Source organism: Monodelphis domestica, chromosome 4 (genome assembly GCF_027887165.1).
Source record: "Monodelphis domestica isolate mMonDom1 chromosome 4, mMonDom1.pri, whole genome shotgun sequence".
Lineage (NCBI taxonomy): Eukaryota > Metazoa > Chordata > Mammalia > Didelphimorphia > Didelphidae > Monodelphis > Monodelphis domestica.
Window position 1 is genome coordinate 247,579,048 of NC_077230.1, and position 17,704 is coordinate 247,596,751.

Sequence of the window (17,704 nt, forward strand, 5' to 3'; positions counted from 1 at the left end):
CTAGGTGGAGACCCACATGTGCTCCGAAGCGGAAGTAAAAAGAGGGCAGAGCCTATTCACAACAAGGTTAAATACCCCATCTCGCTCTTGGCCCAGGTGAGAATTCAGTGATATTTCAAAGCATTCTGAGGAAGTGTGGAGCAAGGACTTCTGGGGATTGAAGTCCGGGATTCAAGTCTATTTTTACAGGGCACCTAACCCACTGCACCAATCCCTACCTTGGTGGTAGGACTAGCTTATTCATAACATATCCTGCACATATTAGTAGGTTAAAGGCCCATTCTCAGATGAAAGGAACTTTGAGGTCATCTCATCCTTATCATTTATTTTTATAGAGGAGGAAACTGACAAGTGACTTGCCTTGGGTTGCATATACAGAAAATAATAGAGCTGGAATAAAAATTCAGGTTTTCTGATTGTATATCATGAGCTCTTTCTTTTGCGTCATATTTCCTTCCCTATTGTTTCAGATGCAGATTAACTTTTTGCCTTTGGGACTATCTCTTAATGAAGTAGAAAGAAAAAGTTTATTGATCTATGGTACCTTTTAAATAACATTCAGTTCCATATATATTCTTCTTCCCTCCCTATCCAGTGGTTCTTCCTTCATAACAGATAATTTTGAAAATTCAGCAAAATTTTAAAAAATATAACACATAAGCTATATCTGACAAAATGTTTGATATTCCATACCTGTAGTCCTCCATCTAATTGTTTTTCTCATTTCTCCAAACTTAATTACTACAATAAAATAACATTTGGTTTTATTCTAATCTTTTCTTTCCACTTACATTGTTGTTACTAAATATGTTCTTTTCCTAGTTCTGCATATTTTATCCTACATCAGTTTGTCTTCACATTTTTCTCTGTATTTCTTATATTTGTTGTGGCTTAGATCCACAATAATATTTCATTACACTCATATACTACAGTTTGTTTTACTTTTCCGCAATTAATAGGCAGTATGTTTCCAGGTTTTTGTTTCTATAAGTATTGCTGCTATTAGCACTTTGATATATCTGGAATCTTTTTATCTGTCTTTGACATCCTTGGGACTGTCCTTAACAGTGAGATCTATCGCTATTTTTGCCACGTTTCCCTCCTACATACTTGCAGGTCCAGAATGGTTAGATCAGTTCTCTAACAAACTTGAGTATTATAGTATGCCTGTCTTTTTCTGCATTCCCTCCAAACATTGACTGTTTCTATCTTTTCTTATCCTTGTTGGGTATTCATCAGTTATTTTAACAGTGATTTGGTACAGGTTTTATATTAATAGTTTGTATTTCTTTTGAGAATTGTTTATGTCCTTTGAAAATTTATCTGTTGGTGAATGCTTCTTAGTCTTGCATATTGGCATAAATTCCATATATTGACTCTCAGCTGTCAAAGTGACTGTCCTAAAGTACAGTTCTGACCATCTCTCTCTCACACCTAAATAAACTCAGGGTGGCATTTAAGTTGTGAAATTAGGAGTATGATGGTGCCCTTGACAATAATAGAGATGTTTGGAAGCACTGAAGATAATGAGATTCAATGAGGTCAGTTTTAAATGTCTTGAATTTAATATGCTGACACATGAGGTCAGTAGAGAGGTTAGGGCTGGATAAGTGGAGTTGAGAATCATCAGCATAGAAACAGAAATAATTGAATTCATGAGAGTTGAAGAGATTACCAAGTTTGACCATTGGGATAAAGCTCAAATAGAAATAGTTCCTTGCAAGTTTTACACAGATTAATTTAGAAAACTATAGATTAACATTTTCTATATTGCCTTGCATTTTTCATTTATTTTGTTAAATATTTCCCAATTATATTTTAATCTGATTCACTAGCACTTTCGATATCTGATGCCTGGGCCCTGCCATTCAAATATTGCTACCAGAACTCATTCATTCTGTCCCTTTTTCCTGCTGGAACCAGTTATAATAGATGGGAAAAAGCTAAGGAAATAGTTGGCTTCTCACTTCTGGGACAGTTTGGAGGTATTTAGGTCTTATTTTTCCATATGTTAATAGATAACTAGGTTTAGTAGTTTTAGAGTTAAAACTACATTATGAACAAATTAGGCTTTTTTTAATTGGTCTGGGAATTTAATCACCTTACATGATGCTTTTTTCGATGGAAAAATATTCTGAGCTCTAAACAGTTGACCTTAAATGAATTTTGGAATCAAAATACACTCAAAAGATGATGGGCCACTTTATAGCTTAGTTCAGTTAACATTGGTTATTGTTGCCATATCCCCTCTCATTTCTCCAAAAACAAATCAAATGCCTAGAAATGCTTATAGAAATTTGGTTTATTTTCCCCAAAATACTCCTAGTGTGACTGTCATGTTTTTCCTTGAGCATTCTACCTGATAAGAATGAACTCATTGCTCATTGAGGGAGAGGAAATAGCAATCTGTCAAAGATTTGTGTTATTGGTGATTATCACAAATTTTAGAAAGGATTGTGTAACAGTAGGAAATATTTTTAAATGGGCATTTAAAAATGTTTGTAATTTTTATAAAAAAGATGCTTTGCTATAAGTATACTTTTGAGAAAATGAGGCAATCAGTATTTTTAAATGAACATGAAGTCTGGGAAGATGCTGAAATTAAGTAGACATTCATTTGTTCTCAATGAGTAGATTCTTGGTCTGTTTTATAATTTCTAAGATGTAGGAACAATTTTAGTATATGATTTATAAGTGTAAAAATTTCTTAGTTTTTTACATTGTTCTTTTATGAACTTGAATCCTTGTCTTTGAAACTGGTCCTTTTTTCAATAAAGTATAAGAAATGGAGGCAAGAATAGTGACTTGAGGTCACTTATTCTCATTTTGCTTGTGATTTCTGTGCATAGTGATATCAAGATAATTGACTATTCATTGCCTCAGAGTCTAGAGTAGATATTTTATTCTGGTTCTACATATAGCGACTACTTGAAAAGAATAGTCAATAATTGATTTTAAAATCCAGAGAGTAACTCTTTAGGGAAGATTTAGCTTCATCTGGAAATCAGCACAAAATAACAGCTACATAAAGATAGCACAGGATAGTTGAAATATGGTAATCCATCATTATTTGCTCTTTTTAGTCTATAAGAAATATTTTTATTTTCAACTTATGATCATTGATCATATATACCCTCTGGTAATACTGATCACTAATCACCCATACCATCTCATTCTGTGCGTTTTTTTGTCCATGTAATCCTGTAAATCTTCCACTGAAACCAAGAAGTTGAAGGTCTTTTGTAATATTCCATTAGTATCAGTTCACCTTTCAGGCTTTCAGCCTATTGTTTCTCGCTCTTATTACATGACCAGCCCCATCTTTTTCTCATTATAAACTTATTAAAAGGCATATTTAATGCTACTTCTGGTGCATGTTATTACTAATATTCCATAAGCCAATTTATGCTTATTATGTATCTTTCTATTGTCCCTTGGTTCACTGGCAATTTTGATTCTTCAGAGATTTTGGTATGCTGTTATTTGCAGCTATATAGAATCATCAGAAGGATATTAACATTAAGAAGAATTAAAAAAATTCTTTTGATAAATAGCTTGAGATTATAGAAATCACTATATAATTTCCCAAATACAATTGAGTTTACTCTTTTCTGCTCACTGAATTTTGGACTAAGCTTGAATCATGGCTGTCATTGCTTACCATTTTGAGAAAACTACTTAACTTTTTGGGTCTTAAGTTTCCTCAATAGTAAAGGGGGGGCAGCTAGGTGACTCAGTAGGTTGAAAGCCAAACCTAGAGAAAAGAAATCCTGGGTTCAGTTATAACCTCAGACACTTCCTGGCTGTGTGACTCTAGGCTAGTCACTTAACCCCAGTTGCCTAGCCCTTACTGCTCTTGTGCCTTGGAGCCAAGACATAAGAGTTTCAAAAACCCCAAACCAGTAAAATGAAAAGGAGTGGGTGAACTAAAAGATCTGTAAGGTATATCTTCTAGCTCTAAATTCATGGTCCCTGGACTTGTACATTTTGAATAGAATGTTAATATTATTTTCCAGTGGCCTTTTATTATTTGAGAAATAGTAAGTATGTGAAAGGATTAGTGATTTATTTCCCTGGCCTGTCTGCCAGGCTTCTTATGGAGAATAAAATCAGAAGGAATTAACTTCAAGTGTAGCGATTACAGATTCAGATAATAGGTTGAGTTTGACTTACGCAGAAAGTCAGGTTTCTGAATCTCTTTCTCTGGAGATATTTAAAGGAGTCTTTGGAGATAGAAGTGGGAAGCAGGAGATGGGAAGGGGATTTGCCATATATCCTGGTGAGCAATTAGGTGACTTCTTCAAATTCTTTATTCTTCTTGAATCAATGTCCTTTTTCAACAATGTTCTTTTTTGTATTTAGGTACCCAGAGGCTTGCCTTACTTTTCTGTAGATTTTGGCCTTCAAGGAGGCTTTGCCCATGTCATTGAAGACCAGCAGAAGTTTCCTCATTACTTTGGAAAGGTATGAACATACAAAGAAACTAAGTTTTCAGAAATGTATACTTAAGCAACATTTTTTTTAAAGTATTTCAGTCAGTTATACTTATTGTACAAATATTAACTTGGAAATTAGAGTACCTAAGTTTCACTTATCTCTGACTTACCTGCTAATGATCCCATTGTATTTAAAGAATGCTTGCTTGTCTTTCTCAGGGCTCTCATATTGTCAGTATTATCTGGTAGGTTAAGATACAGAAGCCAAATGGGAAGGAAGACTTGAAACTCAAGCTGCCAGCTTTTTTCTTCCTTATTGTTATTTATCTATTAAGGGCTACTCTAATAGAAGAAACCTTGATACAATGTATCAGCACATGTTTATTTGTAAGCTTTTGTTTGGATTTTGGGAGAGGGAGAGGGAAAGGAGTGCTTTGTTTTTAAAAAATCAGAATTTACTAAAAAGAATAAAATTTCTAATATGATGTAAATAATATTTTTGGAAGGACTTTTATAATGACAACTTGCAAAACATTATGAATATATTTTAAAATAAACCTCACAATGGTGAAGAATAGAATATTTATCTTTTAGAAAATACATTAGTTTGAGAGTATAAATGCTAAGCCAAGTTGTTTTATTATAACTTGTTTTATTAATATAACATTTTGTAAAGTTAAATTTTTTTTTTCATAGTTGAAGTTACTCGGTGTAACTATAATACCAAGCCATGATCCATTCCTTATCTTGGCTTTCTAAAGGACTCCTTTTAACCTGCAATTCACAGTAACTATCTAGAGTGCTAGAGCTAGAGTTGGGAGGATTGGGATTCAGATATGGCCTCAGTCACTTCCTAGCTTTGGGACTGTAGACAAGTCATTTAATCACACTAGCCCTTGCTGCTTTTCTGTCTTAGAACTTATATTAAGACAGAAGGTATGGATTTAAAAAAAACAAAACACTTAACCATTGCTTTCTAACAAACAGATCTGAGTAAGTGATGTGAGGTGATTGGCAAGAAATCAGACCTTATCCAGGTCCAAATGATAATCATTTATTAGTACTGCTGAGGTAATGGTTTGGAGAATGTAGAGAATGCCTTTGCAGTCAGAAGGTCTACTTTCAAATCTTGCTTCTTATAGTAATTATCTGTATGGATATGAGCAAATTAAAAATCCCTGTGCCTCAGTTTCCTCATCTGTAAAACAGATGTCTCCAGGAGACTAAGAGCTCAGAGCAAGATACTCCTCTCCTTCCAGAATCTTCTCTCAGGGTTTGTGTCAGAATTCTTTCCTTTCCTCTTAAAGATAATCCATGCATTTCTCTCTATGACTTATCCTTACAATGTGATAGTATTAAGGTGGTGAGAACCATTCTTTTAGATCTTCAGTAGCTGAGGCAGGTACCAGGTTCCTCTGGACTGTGACTTTTGGTGCGGAGCAGGAAGTAGATATTCCTGGGAATCTTAAAATTCTTGGCTCATGGGTGGTAGAATTATAGTGGTAGAAGTTTATTAAAGAAGGTGGGAGGGAATGTGTAGAGGCAAGAAGGGCCACCCCTGCATCAGATGAAATGGTTGAGGATGGCAAGAGTCTGAGATGAGGGTAGTGGAGAAGACAGAACTCTAAGGGGAAAAGTGTGGATTTCTTTATCTTTAAAGTATGAGAGAGTTAGTATTTGGCAAGGCATAATTGGCACTAGCATGAAGGAGCAAGGTATTCAAGAGAAGATGATAGTGCAGAATTGAACTAGTTCACTAAGGAAATAAGAACAATATGGGAGGGGACTGTTGCCAATGCAGAGGAAAAAATATTGATGAGTTCCTGGTGAGCACAGTAAAGCATAGGAGAGAGGAGGTGGTGGGTGATTATGCTTGGATAAAAGGATGTTAGAGTTCTTGATCATAGAAGTGAAAAGCTAGAGGACATTAGCAAGATCAAGAGGATGATTGTCATTATGTGTAACTGAGGTTAGAGGACTGGTGGATCATGGGAGGTGAATAGGCTGAAGAAGGTAGAGTCTGGGTGTTTGAATCAGAATGGAACTTGAGAATTGGGAGAAATCTCATTGGTCATCTAGTTTATTCTGTAGATGAAAAGAGGGAGAATTTCTTTCTTGAGGCAATTCATTTCACATTTTTTGTTGTCTAACACTTAATGAACTCATTTGGGTTTTTTCTTGGCAAAGACACTGAAATGGTTTGCCATTTCCTTCTCCATCTCATTTACAGATGGGGAAACTGAGGCAAACAGAGTTAAGTGACTTGCCCAGGGACATACAGCTAGTGTCTGAGTAAGTGTCAGGAAAGTGAGTTTCTGACTCTATTCACTACACCATCTTTCTAATTATCAGGAAGATTTTTTCCTGATATCCAAGCCTAGATTTGCTTCTTTGCAGCTTTCTCCCATTGCTCCTTGTTTTTTTCTTTGCAGCTCAAAGGAACAAATCTAAGCCCTCCTACACATAACAGACCTGCATATACTTGAAGACAATTATTTTGCCCTTCCTGAATGTTATATTTTCCCCAACTAAGCATGCTGCTATCTTCAATCCTAATATGACACAAACTCAAGGCTATTTAAATTGTTACCCCAAACTGAACATAGTACTTCTGGTGAAGTATAGTGAGGACAGAGTACAATGGGACTATCACTTCTTTGTTTCTGGAAGCTATGCTCCTTTTAAGTAACAGTATGACTTCCTCAAGATTATATTAGCATTTTTGACTACTATATTGAACTTTCACTTTTAAAACTTTCCCAGATCTTTTTTCAGAACAATTGTTTATCCATGTTCTTACTGTCTTATAGTTGTAAATTCTTTGTGCCTAAGTACAAGATTTTTTACTTATCACTACTGAGTTTTAACTTACTAGATTCAGCCTAATGTTTTTTTTTTTAACATGTCTAGATTCTTTTGCTTCTGACTTTGTCATTCAGTATTGGCTATCTCCTCAATCTCTGTATTACCTGAAAATTTAGTGAGCATACTATTAAGTGACCTCAGTCCATTAACATTTGATTTAGTGATTAACCAAACCATGTAGGCCTTTAGCCTAACTTCTTTCATATAAATCACAAGTATATCATGAAAGACTTTCTCTACACAGAGACTTTTCCTACATGGTATGCAAGGGACTGTGCTAGATTCTGTAGGCAGTGAGGTTATGTTCCTGAGTGTATACAAAAGGAGTGGAATGGAAAAGAAGCAACTTAGATTATTTCAGAATTACTACAGTTTTTCAAAAGAGTTATTAGTTCATACAGTAATAAACTACATATATGTCTTTTACCACTTTGTTTCTATAGCTATTAGTAAGAAGTGGTATAAGTGACTCAAATTAAATTTCTCTGCCTTTCTGTTAACACCTCAGTCACTGAGTCATTAAGCATTTATTAAGCACTAGAGATACAGAGAAAAGCAAGAGTCAATCTTTGTCCTAGAAGAGTTTACAATTTATTGAGGAAGACAGTATGCAAATACCTATGTGCAGACAAGCTATGTACAAGATAAACAGGAAGTAGTCAACAGAGGGAAGGCACTAGAATTAAGAGAGACTGGTAATGGTGCCTATGGAAGGTGGGATTTTACCTGGGACTTGAAGGTAGTCAGGGATGCCTGGAGACAGAGTCAAGGAGAGAGCATGTTCCAGGTATGGAGGACAGCCAGAAAAAGGCTTAGAGCTAAGAGATAGAATTTAGGGTAACAGCAGGGAGACAACCAGTGTCACTGGATCAAAAAATACATGGGGTGGTGGTGGTGGTGTAAGGTTATAAAGACTGGAAAAATGGGAGAAAGGGAGTTGGCTATGAAGCGTTTTGAATGCTGAATAGAGAATTTTGTATTTGGTCCTCAAAGTGACAGTGAACTACTGGAGTTTATTGAGTGTGGAGGTGACATGGTTGAACCTGCACCTTAGGAGTATCATTGGTGGCTGAATAGAGAGGATGGACTAGAGTGAGGAGAGACTTGGGGCAGGCAAGATGCAGCATCAATGTTGTATCATTCCAGGCATGAGGAGATGAGGGTCTTCACCAGGATGCTGGCTATGTTTAGATGAGAGAAGAGGGCATTATCAAGAGATGTTGTTAAGGTGAAATTTATAGGCCTTTGCAACAGATTGGATGGGGGGAGGGGCCATGTGTGAGAGGGAATGTTCTCATTGTGTACTGGAGCTTGCTAATGGGAAGTGAAATGGGAAAATGGTTCTCACCAAGACAGAATGAGAAAAAAATGAACTGGAGGAAATCACAGGGCCTGTTGAAGCAAGTAGACTATAATCACAACTTTTTACTTGTTTTACTGCTTAAACATTGCTCTAGCATAGAAAATCACTTAACTTTTTGATCATTTTTTGCACAAATGGAACTAAAATATCCTTTTTTTCCCCTATTATCAACTTAATTAGGAAATTATTGGTGGTATGCTGGATGTGGAACCAAGACTTTGGAGGAAGGGAATCCGAGAGAACTTTGATAACCAGAGGAAGAAAGTGCTACAGTTTGCTCAGTGGTGGAAACCATATGACTTTACCAAAAGTAAATGACTGTGGGAAGAATGAGTTTAACTAACTGGAACCTTTTCAGTCCCTCCAGTGCCACTGCCATTTTCTCAACATGAAAAGACCAACCCTTAGGTCACAAAGAGGAAGAATAATATCAATATATTTAGGAATGCGACATGTCAAGATTTGTTAGCCACCTGTGGCAGTTGTTGACCAGCACCCAACATCACTGGTTTATGCAATTTCTTCACCTCCTGAACTGGAGAACTTTTCTATAGTGATCAAGGAGAATGACTGAATTCATTGAGAAACCAGCCTATGCCCTATATTTTGTCCTGGTAAGGACATGTCATTACCTTGGTGGAGAATTTCTGAAGGAAGCAAATCATTGATAAAGAAGAGTCTGGGAGTTCCTGATTCCAAGTTACCACGATCTCTGGTTCATTCAAAGCAGTAACTGAAGTTTTTATTTAAAAGAAAGGACAGCTATTATTTTAAACTAGTGACCTATAATGTCACTCATTTAGTATGTTAAAGGAAGGAGAATGTCTCTAAATGTATAAATGAAAAATTAAAACCTGATAATTGTGAAGATTGGTTGGCTCTCCACTGATTGTAACAAAGAAGGTACTTGGCTCTTCCTTGAGTGTGAAGATTAAGTTGTAATCCCTTGTCTATTTTTAGATTTAATCCCCAAAGTGTAAACATGGCACTTAAAAGTTAAGTATGGAGATCTACCCATTTTGGATTTAACCAAAAAAAGGTAGGAACACCCACCTCACACACTGAGTGGGAGGTCTGTGACCCACCTGTGAAAGGGTGGTGACGAATCAGAATTGACTGGACTGCCTTCTGGGTGGTCCTAGAGCGGAGCATCAACTGTGATTGATAGATATAAAAATTAGGGGAAGTAACACAAGAGAAAAATGTCTTTTAAAAAGAAAGTAACAACTGCCTGAAGTTGGTTTGACTTGGAACTCTCACTTAATGAAAAAAATCAACTACATTTGTATGAAATCTATTCAAGGTTGTTTTAAATTCTTAATCTCTTTCTGGATACTCTCAGAAATTGGGGCTACTAGATAGCACAAAATTTATCCATGCATAAATGTTGGTTTCTATAATAAGAATATCTGCAAATCATTAATGGAAAAGACCCAAAATGTAAAGAACATCTCTGATATCATAATTATCAAAACTACTTCACTTCAGATTATTGCAGCAGACACTTATAAAATGTCTACTGTGTATGAGTCATTGTAGATTAAGCACAATCCAAGCCCTTGAGGTGTTTAGAGTTTAATAGAGAAAATACACATATACAAATAACTGTTACAATAAGGAAATTAATGTAAAACAGAAGTCTTAGCATAGATCTCTTAACAGTTTGGAGGGAGAGATTCCTAACAGTTGGGCATGGAAGAAAAGATAGAAATGCTATAAGAGGATGATTAGATTTAGATGATTAGGCCTAATTTAGGTGATTAGGCCTTGAAAGAAAGGAAGTAGTTAAACATGAATGATGTTGAAAATGAAAATAAGAGGAGACATCCATTCTGAGTGTGGAGTTTGGTATGGATGAGAGCAAGAGAGGAAAGGGAAGATAGAATAGTCCAGTTGAGCTGTATTCTTGGGTGTGTATGAAACAGGAACTTCTATAGGAAACATTCAAATAAAGCTATTGGTTCATTTTCAATTTTTTAAAAATTTTATTGTTGATTGCAAGGTACTGTATTGGGCACTGGAAATATAAATAGAGATGAAAACCACCTTGAAGGGCTTACATCATGTGAGAGAAAATGAAATAACAATAAAATTGATATAGAGTTTTGTGTCAAATTGATATAGTTACTATAATATCAGCATCAGCTCTGTTTTTTTCTTTTGTATTAATATGTAAGCATTTCTTTACTTTTTTGTTTTTAAAACTTCTTAAATTCATTTGGAAACATTTTATTTCCCACATAGTTGAAGATGAATTCAATAAATGGTTTTAAAGAGTAACAGACTTGGAGTTAGGGAAGACTTACATTCCAATATCATCATAGATAGTGTTAAATATGAGTGAGGCACATTATCTCTCTGAGCCTGTTCCCTCATCCATAAAATGGGGATAATAATATTTTTAGTATTTATCTCACAGGATTGTGAAACTCAGAAGAAGAAAAATGAATATAAAGCACTTTGCAGACTTATAGTGCTATACATAGGGGAGCTCTTATTTTTACTTCAAAACACTTTCAGTTTATGACTCTCCCTCTGAAAAGGTAGCCTTTCAGTTTTCTGAGCAAATACTAATGCTTGAGAGAGAGGATAAATGAATATGAAATCGTGTGTTTTGGGTTAAATTATATCTTTAATAAACCTTTTAAGTTAAACATTTAAATAATATATAGGTGTTTCTCTTATACAAATAGCATTCCAAAATGTAAAGAATAAATTATGGTCATTTATGGCTAATACAGTGTATTGTTTAATAGACATAGACAAGATCTATCACTTCTAGAAATGGTAATTTCAACACATTTAAGTACTTTCTTGTGAAGAGCACTAAGTTAGGTCCTAGGGGAGAGGCAAGATTTAGACACGAGCTTAATAGATCTTCCATCCTAATAGGTGTAGGATACAGGCCAAATTGTTTTAATGAAGAGTAATACATGCATGAGTTGTATATCAAAATAAAGTGCTCTTTGAGGTGTGGGAAGGTTAGGAAGAGGTCATTATTAAGCTTGGGAATCATGGCATCAATGAAAAATAATATATTTCTGATGTAATATCTGGCTTGATAAAATCTATTGCTATGTATTCCTTTCTCTGTAATTTTAAGATTTCAATGTGCCCCCCCCCCCTCTTTTTTCAAATGAACCAGGTATTAACTGCTATTAACACATGCAGAATTAAACAGAGTTCATATGTTCTTAGTACTGGGAATCATATATGGATTCTTTTTGCTGACATACCAAATTATCTCTTTCTCATCTATTTTTATTTCTATAAATTGTTAAATAATGCCTTCCAAATTTAAAAATAACAAGAATTGATTGTTATGTGAATACTTTTAGATTAAGATGCTGCATAAAGCCTATAAAATAATCTCTTATAAGTCTAAACAAAACACAGTTTGCAAAGTAAATCAAAGAATTTTCAATTGTAAGAGGCCTGAGTAGCCAGCTCCTTCAATTCATACTTTGAAAAAGGATTCTCTGTTTTATACCTGTCTCGTAGATATTCAGAAACCTTTCCTGAAAACATCCAATGTGCAAGAGATTGAACCTTCTGAGGCACCCTATTCTACTTTTGGATAGCTTTCATTGTAAAGTTTGCAGTGATTAAAATTATCTCGAGATTGGTTTTTCTTTATTTTAAAATAAATATTGACTGGTCAAGACATCCTTAACTGCAGTCAAATGACTCATAAGTCCAACAGAAACTCCTGGCCCAGGTATATATCTATATCTATATCTATATCTATCTATCTATCTATCTATCTATCTATCTATCTATCTATCTAATATATATTTGGGAGCTCATTATTCATCCCCTCCCTTGAACTTTCCAAAACATCTTTAATTAATGATAGCTAATTAAGAGGTGGCCCATCAGACCTTCCCCAAACTGATAGGTGAGGATTCACATATATGCAGGAAAGGCATTGTTATAGAAGTTTTCCTGTAGGCTGAAGTCTATGAAAGGACCACATTCCTCAGGACAAAGAATACAAAAATTTATAGACTGAATAGTGCCAAAACCTCACTCAGGAATTTATAATTCAGGACCCTGATATAGAAATAATGCAGTATAGAAAAAACAAATGTTCACAAGTTTTTCTTTATACTAAGCCTGGATTTACTATGGCCCCAAGTACAGCTCCCCTTATTGCTGCTACTTTTTTTTTCTCCAGGGCTAAGCGGAACAAGTCCAATCTCTCTACATTAGCCCTTCACATATTTACAGAGAGCTTTTATGCCTTTCTTCTACCCCCAGAAAGTTCTCCCTCTAACATAAATGAGTTAACAGGCAGAGCACTTTGTAAACCTTAAAATGCTATAGAAATTGGCAGCTGTTATGAGATATCTCCAGTTCCTTCATGTGGCAACAACTTAAGATCCATCTCCATCCTCTTTAGCCTTCGCTTGGGCATTCCAGTTTTCCAGTGTCCTACCTAAAATGTGGCACTGGATTTGATGGTATTCCAAATATCATTTGACAAGGGTACAAGATTTTTGCCTTCTTTATCTGAACTCTCATTGCATCCTAAGATGGCATTAGCTTTCTTGGCTGCCATATCACATTATTGATTCATATTGAGCTTATGATTCCCCAGATAGTTTTCAGAATAACTGATGTCAGTGATTCCTTCATCTTATACAAACTGTTCCATCTCTCAGTGAAATTTTAGCTTGAATAACTTCAGAAAAATAAGTGCTACAAATGTATTTAAAAATCAAACTAGAAATGTTGATTAATTAAATTTTAAATTATTGACAGATTCCATATTAAAATACTGCATAACTATTGTTTGTCTTGCGCTTTACTTCACCTTAGGACAGCTATGTGTCTCCGTGAATAGAGTGCTGAGCCTGGAGTCAGGATGAGTTGGGCCTTAGACACTAATAGCTACGTGAACCTGGGCAAGTCACGTAACATGTAATGTGGGCCTCAGTTTTCTTATCTATAAAACAAGTTGGAAAAAGATGGCAAACCATTCCAGTGTCATTGCCAAGAAAACCCCAAATGGGGTCATGAAGAATTAGACACATCTAAAATGACTAAACAGAACAATTAAGAAACATTTATTAAGTGTTTACTATGTGTAATGAATTGAATGATCACTGGGCTACAAATAGAAAATTGACATGGATTCTTGCTATTATGGAGCTTATATCCTAACATGGAATGGAGCTGCAAGTTAGATGGAAAGATCCTGTGGTTCTTAGTGTGCAATAGCAAAGGAAATGACTGCATTTTTTAAAATGCCACTTAAACTGACAAGTTCATTTGCATTTTTTATATCAAACCATTTGATGGGGCCAAGGATTTTGGTCATAACTTTCTTTTTCAAGCCTAGTAGCTATGTCTACTAAGGAGGGAAGATCACAGTTTCATGTTAGTCTTCCTGGATGTTAACTTTGGGACTAAGTTGAAAGCAGCATGGTGTTTGGGTAGGTGGAAGGTACAGTATTACTATTTCCAAATCTCTCACACTTAACTACACATTCATGATAGCTGGGCAGGGGTTGGTAATCATCTGCTTTTAAAATTACCTTTCTAGAATTTTCCAAATAAATGAAATCAAGCTTTATTGGCCTAAATCAACAAACAGCAGATTCTTTAATTCTGTTTATAAATCAATTTTGCTATAATGTTTGTTTTGAAAATGTAAATTGCTTCTAGCATGATTTGAGCACAATATAAATTTTGTGTTTGCTTATGCTCAATTTTATTGATTCAGTGCACCACTTTTTAATTAATTATTTTGTTTAGTCATTTCAGTTGTGTCCAGCTATTCATTACTCCATTTGGCATATTCTTGGCAAAGATACTGGAATAGTTTGCCTTTTCCTTTTCCAGCTCATTTTACAGATGAGAAACTGATGCAAACAGGATTACATGACTTGCCCTGGATCTCATAGCTCCAAGTGTCAGCCCTGATTTGAACTCAATCTGACTCCAAGCTTAGCACTGTATCCTTGTTCCACCTACCTGCACCATTTCACAGTGGCTCATAAACTGAAACCTTTCCCATGCACACTTCTATAATCACACTTCTTGTTGGTAGCTGCTGGCCTCTGTTAAAGGGATTTTCTTAATCTCTCCCTCTGTCTCTTTAAGAGGCAAAGAGTGCAGAATTTCTAAGCAGAGGAGAACTGGCAGGTGCCAGTTAGCCAGAGCTGAAGATTCCATTCCCTAGGAGATGAGGAAGTTAGAGAGAGAGAGAGTTGGCAGGTGAAGGATTTTTGGTCTTCAGATCTTGAGAGGGGAGGTTGGTCTCTGATACACGAGGCTGCTACTGCTAGTTTACTGGCCACTGGAGGATAAATCTGATTTAAGGAGGTGGTGGGTGGTAGCTGTTGATTCCTTAGTGTAGATAGGTAGAAAATATTTTATAGATAAGAGTAGGATGGATGAAGCACCTGTCCTTGAAGACAGAGTAGGGTTTTTAGAATTTTAGATAGTATTGGGAATTTAGGCAGAGTCATAGGGTATTAAAATAATCATCTCTCCTCCTTTCTATTTTCTATCTGTACTTCTCAAAATAAGTGTTTTATTAAACTGCTCTCCTCACTTTTGTCAAACTACCATTTAACCCTTACATTTGTGACCTGTGGGAGCCAGGGTACAGGCTGAGTAGCAGTTAGAGGCTAAGGACTACCACTATTTATTGTAGTATTCATGTTTTTTTTTTTAACTATTTAACATGAAGCTGTCCTACCATTTTTTTAGTTTCGTATTTTTTTAATGTGTCACTGACAGTTTTTGGAGTGTTGTGCCCTGAACCCTGTTCCCATAAGCTCTTTGGTTTTGACTGTATGATTTTGCATTTTACAGTGATTTTTAGGAGCACGTATTTAGTTATAGCAGATATATAGATATATTGTATCTCTCATTCAATTAAGGATTGAAGATAATGTAATGTAATCATTGGCAAAAGACTTACTGTTTCATTCTCATATATTTATCCAGGATGCCATTGATTTTTTTATTACTGGTTTTTATTTTTTATACATAACAATATAATATGTAACATAAACATGACTTGTTATAAATTTGCGTATCCAACAGAAACAAATTCTCACTTTACCTATGCCACAAATCTCTTACTTCCCTCACCTCTACCCCGTCCCTCTTCCTAAGAAGGCAGGTAATAATAGACTGTACATATGTTATCATATAATACATATTTCCCTGTTCATCATATTGTGAAAAAAAGACATATTGCTTATACTAGGGAAAAATTCATGGAGTAAATAAAATGAACAATAGTATGTTTCAATTTGTATTTGGACTTCATTTATTCCTTCTATGGCAGTGGATATCCATTTTTGTCATGAATCCCTTGGACCTGTTCTGGATCTTTGTGTTGTTGAAAATAGTTGTCATTTATAGTTGATCATCACATATTGTTCTTACTGTGTACAATGTCCTCCTGGTTCTCACTTTACTTTGCATCACTTCATATAAGACTTTCCAGGTTTTTTTTTTTTTGTGTGTGATCATTTTGTTTGTCATTTCTTATGTATTCAATTACAATCACATACCAACTTGTTCAGCCATTCCCTAATTTAAAGATATCTCCTCATTTCTTTGCTGCCACAAAAAGAGCTGCTATGATATTTTAGAACATATAGTTTCTTTTTCTTTTTTCTTTGGTCACCTTAGGAAATAAACCTATATTGGTATTATTAGGTCAAAAGGTATACACAGTTTTATAACTCTTTGGGTATTCTTCTAGATTGTCTTCCAAAATGGTTGCATCATTTCACAGTTCCACCAGTGATGTATTAGTGTCCCTTTCTATATATCCTCTCCAACATTTGTCACTTAACCCCTTTATCATTTTAACTAATCTGATAGGTATGAGATATGTCAAAATCGTTTTGATGTGTATTTCTCTAATCAATGATTTTGAGAAATCTTTCATATAGTTATATATACTTTGATTTCTTCATGCAAAAACTTACATATATTTTGACTATCAATTGAGTAATAGCTCATACTCATATATTTAATAGTTCTCTATGTATTTTCTTTTTTTTTTTAAATTTGTAAACATTATTTTATTTGGTGGTTTTCATACATTATTCACTGGGAACAAAGATCATTTTCTTTTCCTCCCCTCCCCCCCACCTTTCCCTCTCCCATAGCCGACGCATGATTCCACTGGTTATCACATGTGTTCTTGACTCGAACCCATTTCCCTGTTGTTGGAATTTGCATTATAGTGTTCATTTAGAGTCTCTCCTCAGTCTTATCTCCTCCAACCCTGTAGTCAAGCAGTTGCTTTTCATCGGTGTTTTTACTCCCACAGTTTATCCTCTGCTTGTGGGTAGTATTTTTTAGATCCCTGCAGATTGTTCAGGGACATTGCTTTGATACTAATGGAGACGTCCATCACCTTCGATTGTACCACAATGTATCAGTCTCTGTGTACAATGTTTTCCTGGTTCTGCTCCTTTCGCTCTGCATCACTTCCTGGAGGTTGTTCCAGTCTCCATGGAACTCCTCCACATTATTATTCCTTTTAGCACAATAGTATTCCATCACCAACATATACCACAATTTGTTCAGCCATTCCCCAATTGACGGGCATCCCCTCATTTTCCAATTTTTGGCCACCACAAAGAGCGCAGCTATGAATATTTTTGTACAAGTCTTTTTGTCCATTATCTCTTTGGGGTACAGACCCAGCAGTGCTATGGCTGGATCAAAGGGCAGACAGTCTTTTATTGCCCTTTGGGCATAGTTCCAAATTGCCCTCCAGGATGGTTGGATCAATTCACAACTCCACCAGCAATGAATTAATGTCCCCACTTTGCCACATCCCCTCCAGCATTCATTACTTTCCATAGCTGTCATGTTAGCCAATCTGCTAGGTGTGAGGTGATACCTCAGAGTTGTTTTGATTTGCATCTCTCTGATTATAAGAGATGTAGAGCACTTTTTCATGTGCTTATTAATAGTTTTGATTTCTTTGGCTGAGAACTGCCTGTTCATGTCCCTAGCCCATTTGTCAATTGGAGAATGGCTTGATTTTTTGTACAAT

The 17,704-nt window shown here is 35.4% G+C and overlaps 1 protein-coding gene across 2 annotated transcripts in view; it reads left to right on the forward strand.

The window, feature by feature from the left end:
- The window catches only part of CWF19L2 (CWF19 like cell cycle control factor 2), a 142,680-nt gene extending 126,746 nt beyond the window's left edge, over positions 1–15,934 (forward strand). For both annotated transcript variants that reach the window (XM_056794442.1, XM_007494895.3), the window contains 2 exons: positions 4,363–4,464; positions 8,845–15,934. In XM_056794442.1, coding sequence (XP_056650420.1) covers positions 4,363–4,464; positions 8,845–8,982 — 240 coding nt within the window. In that variant the 3' untranslated portion in view covers positions 8,983–15,934. The remainder of the gene's footprint in view (positions 1–4,362; positions 4,465–8,844) is intronic.
- The last annotated feature ends 1,770 nt before the right edge of the window (positions 15,935–17,704 follow it).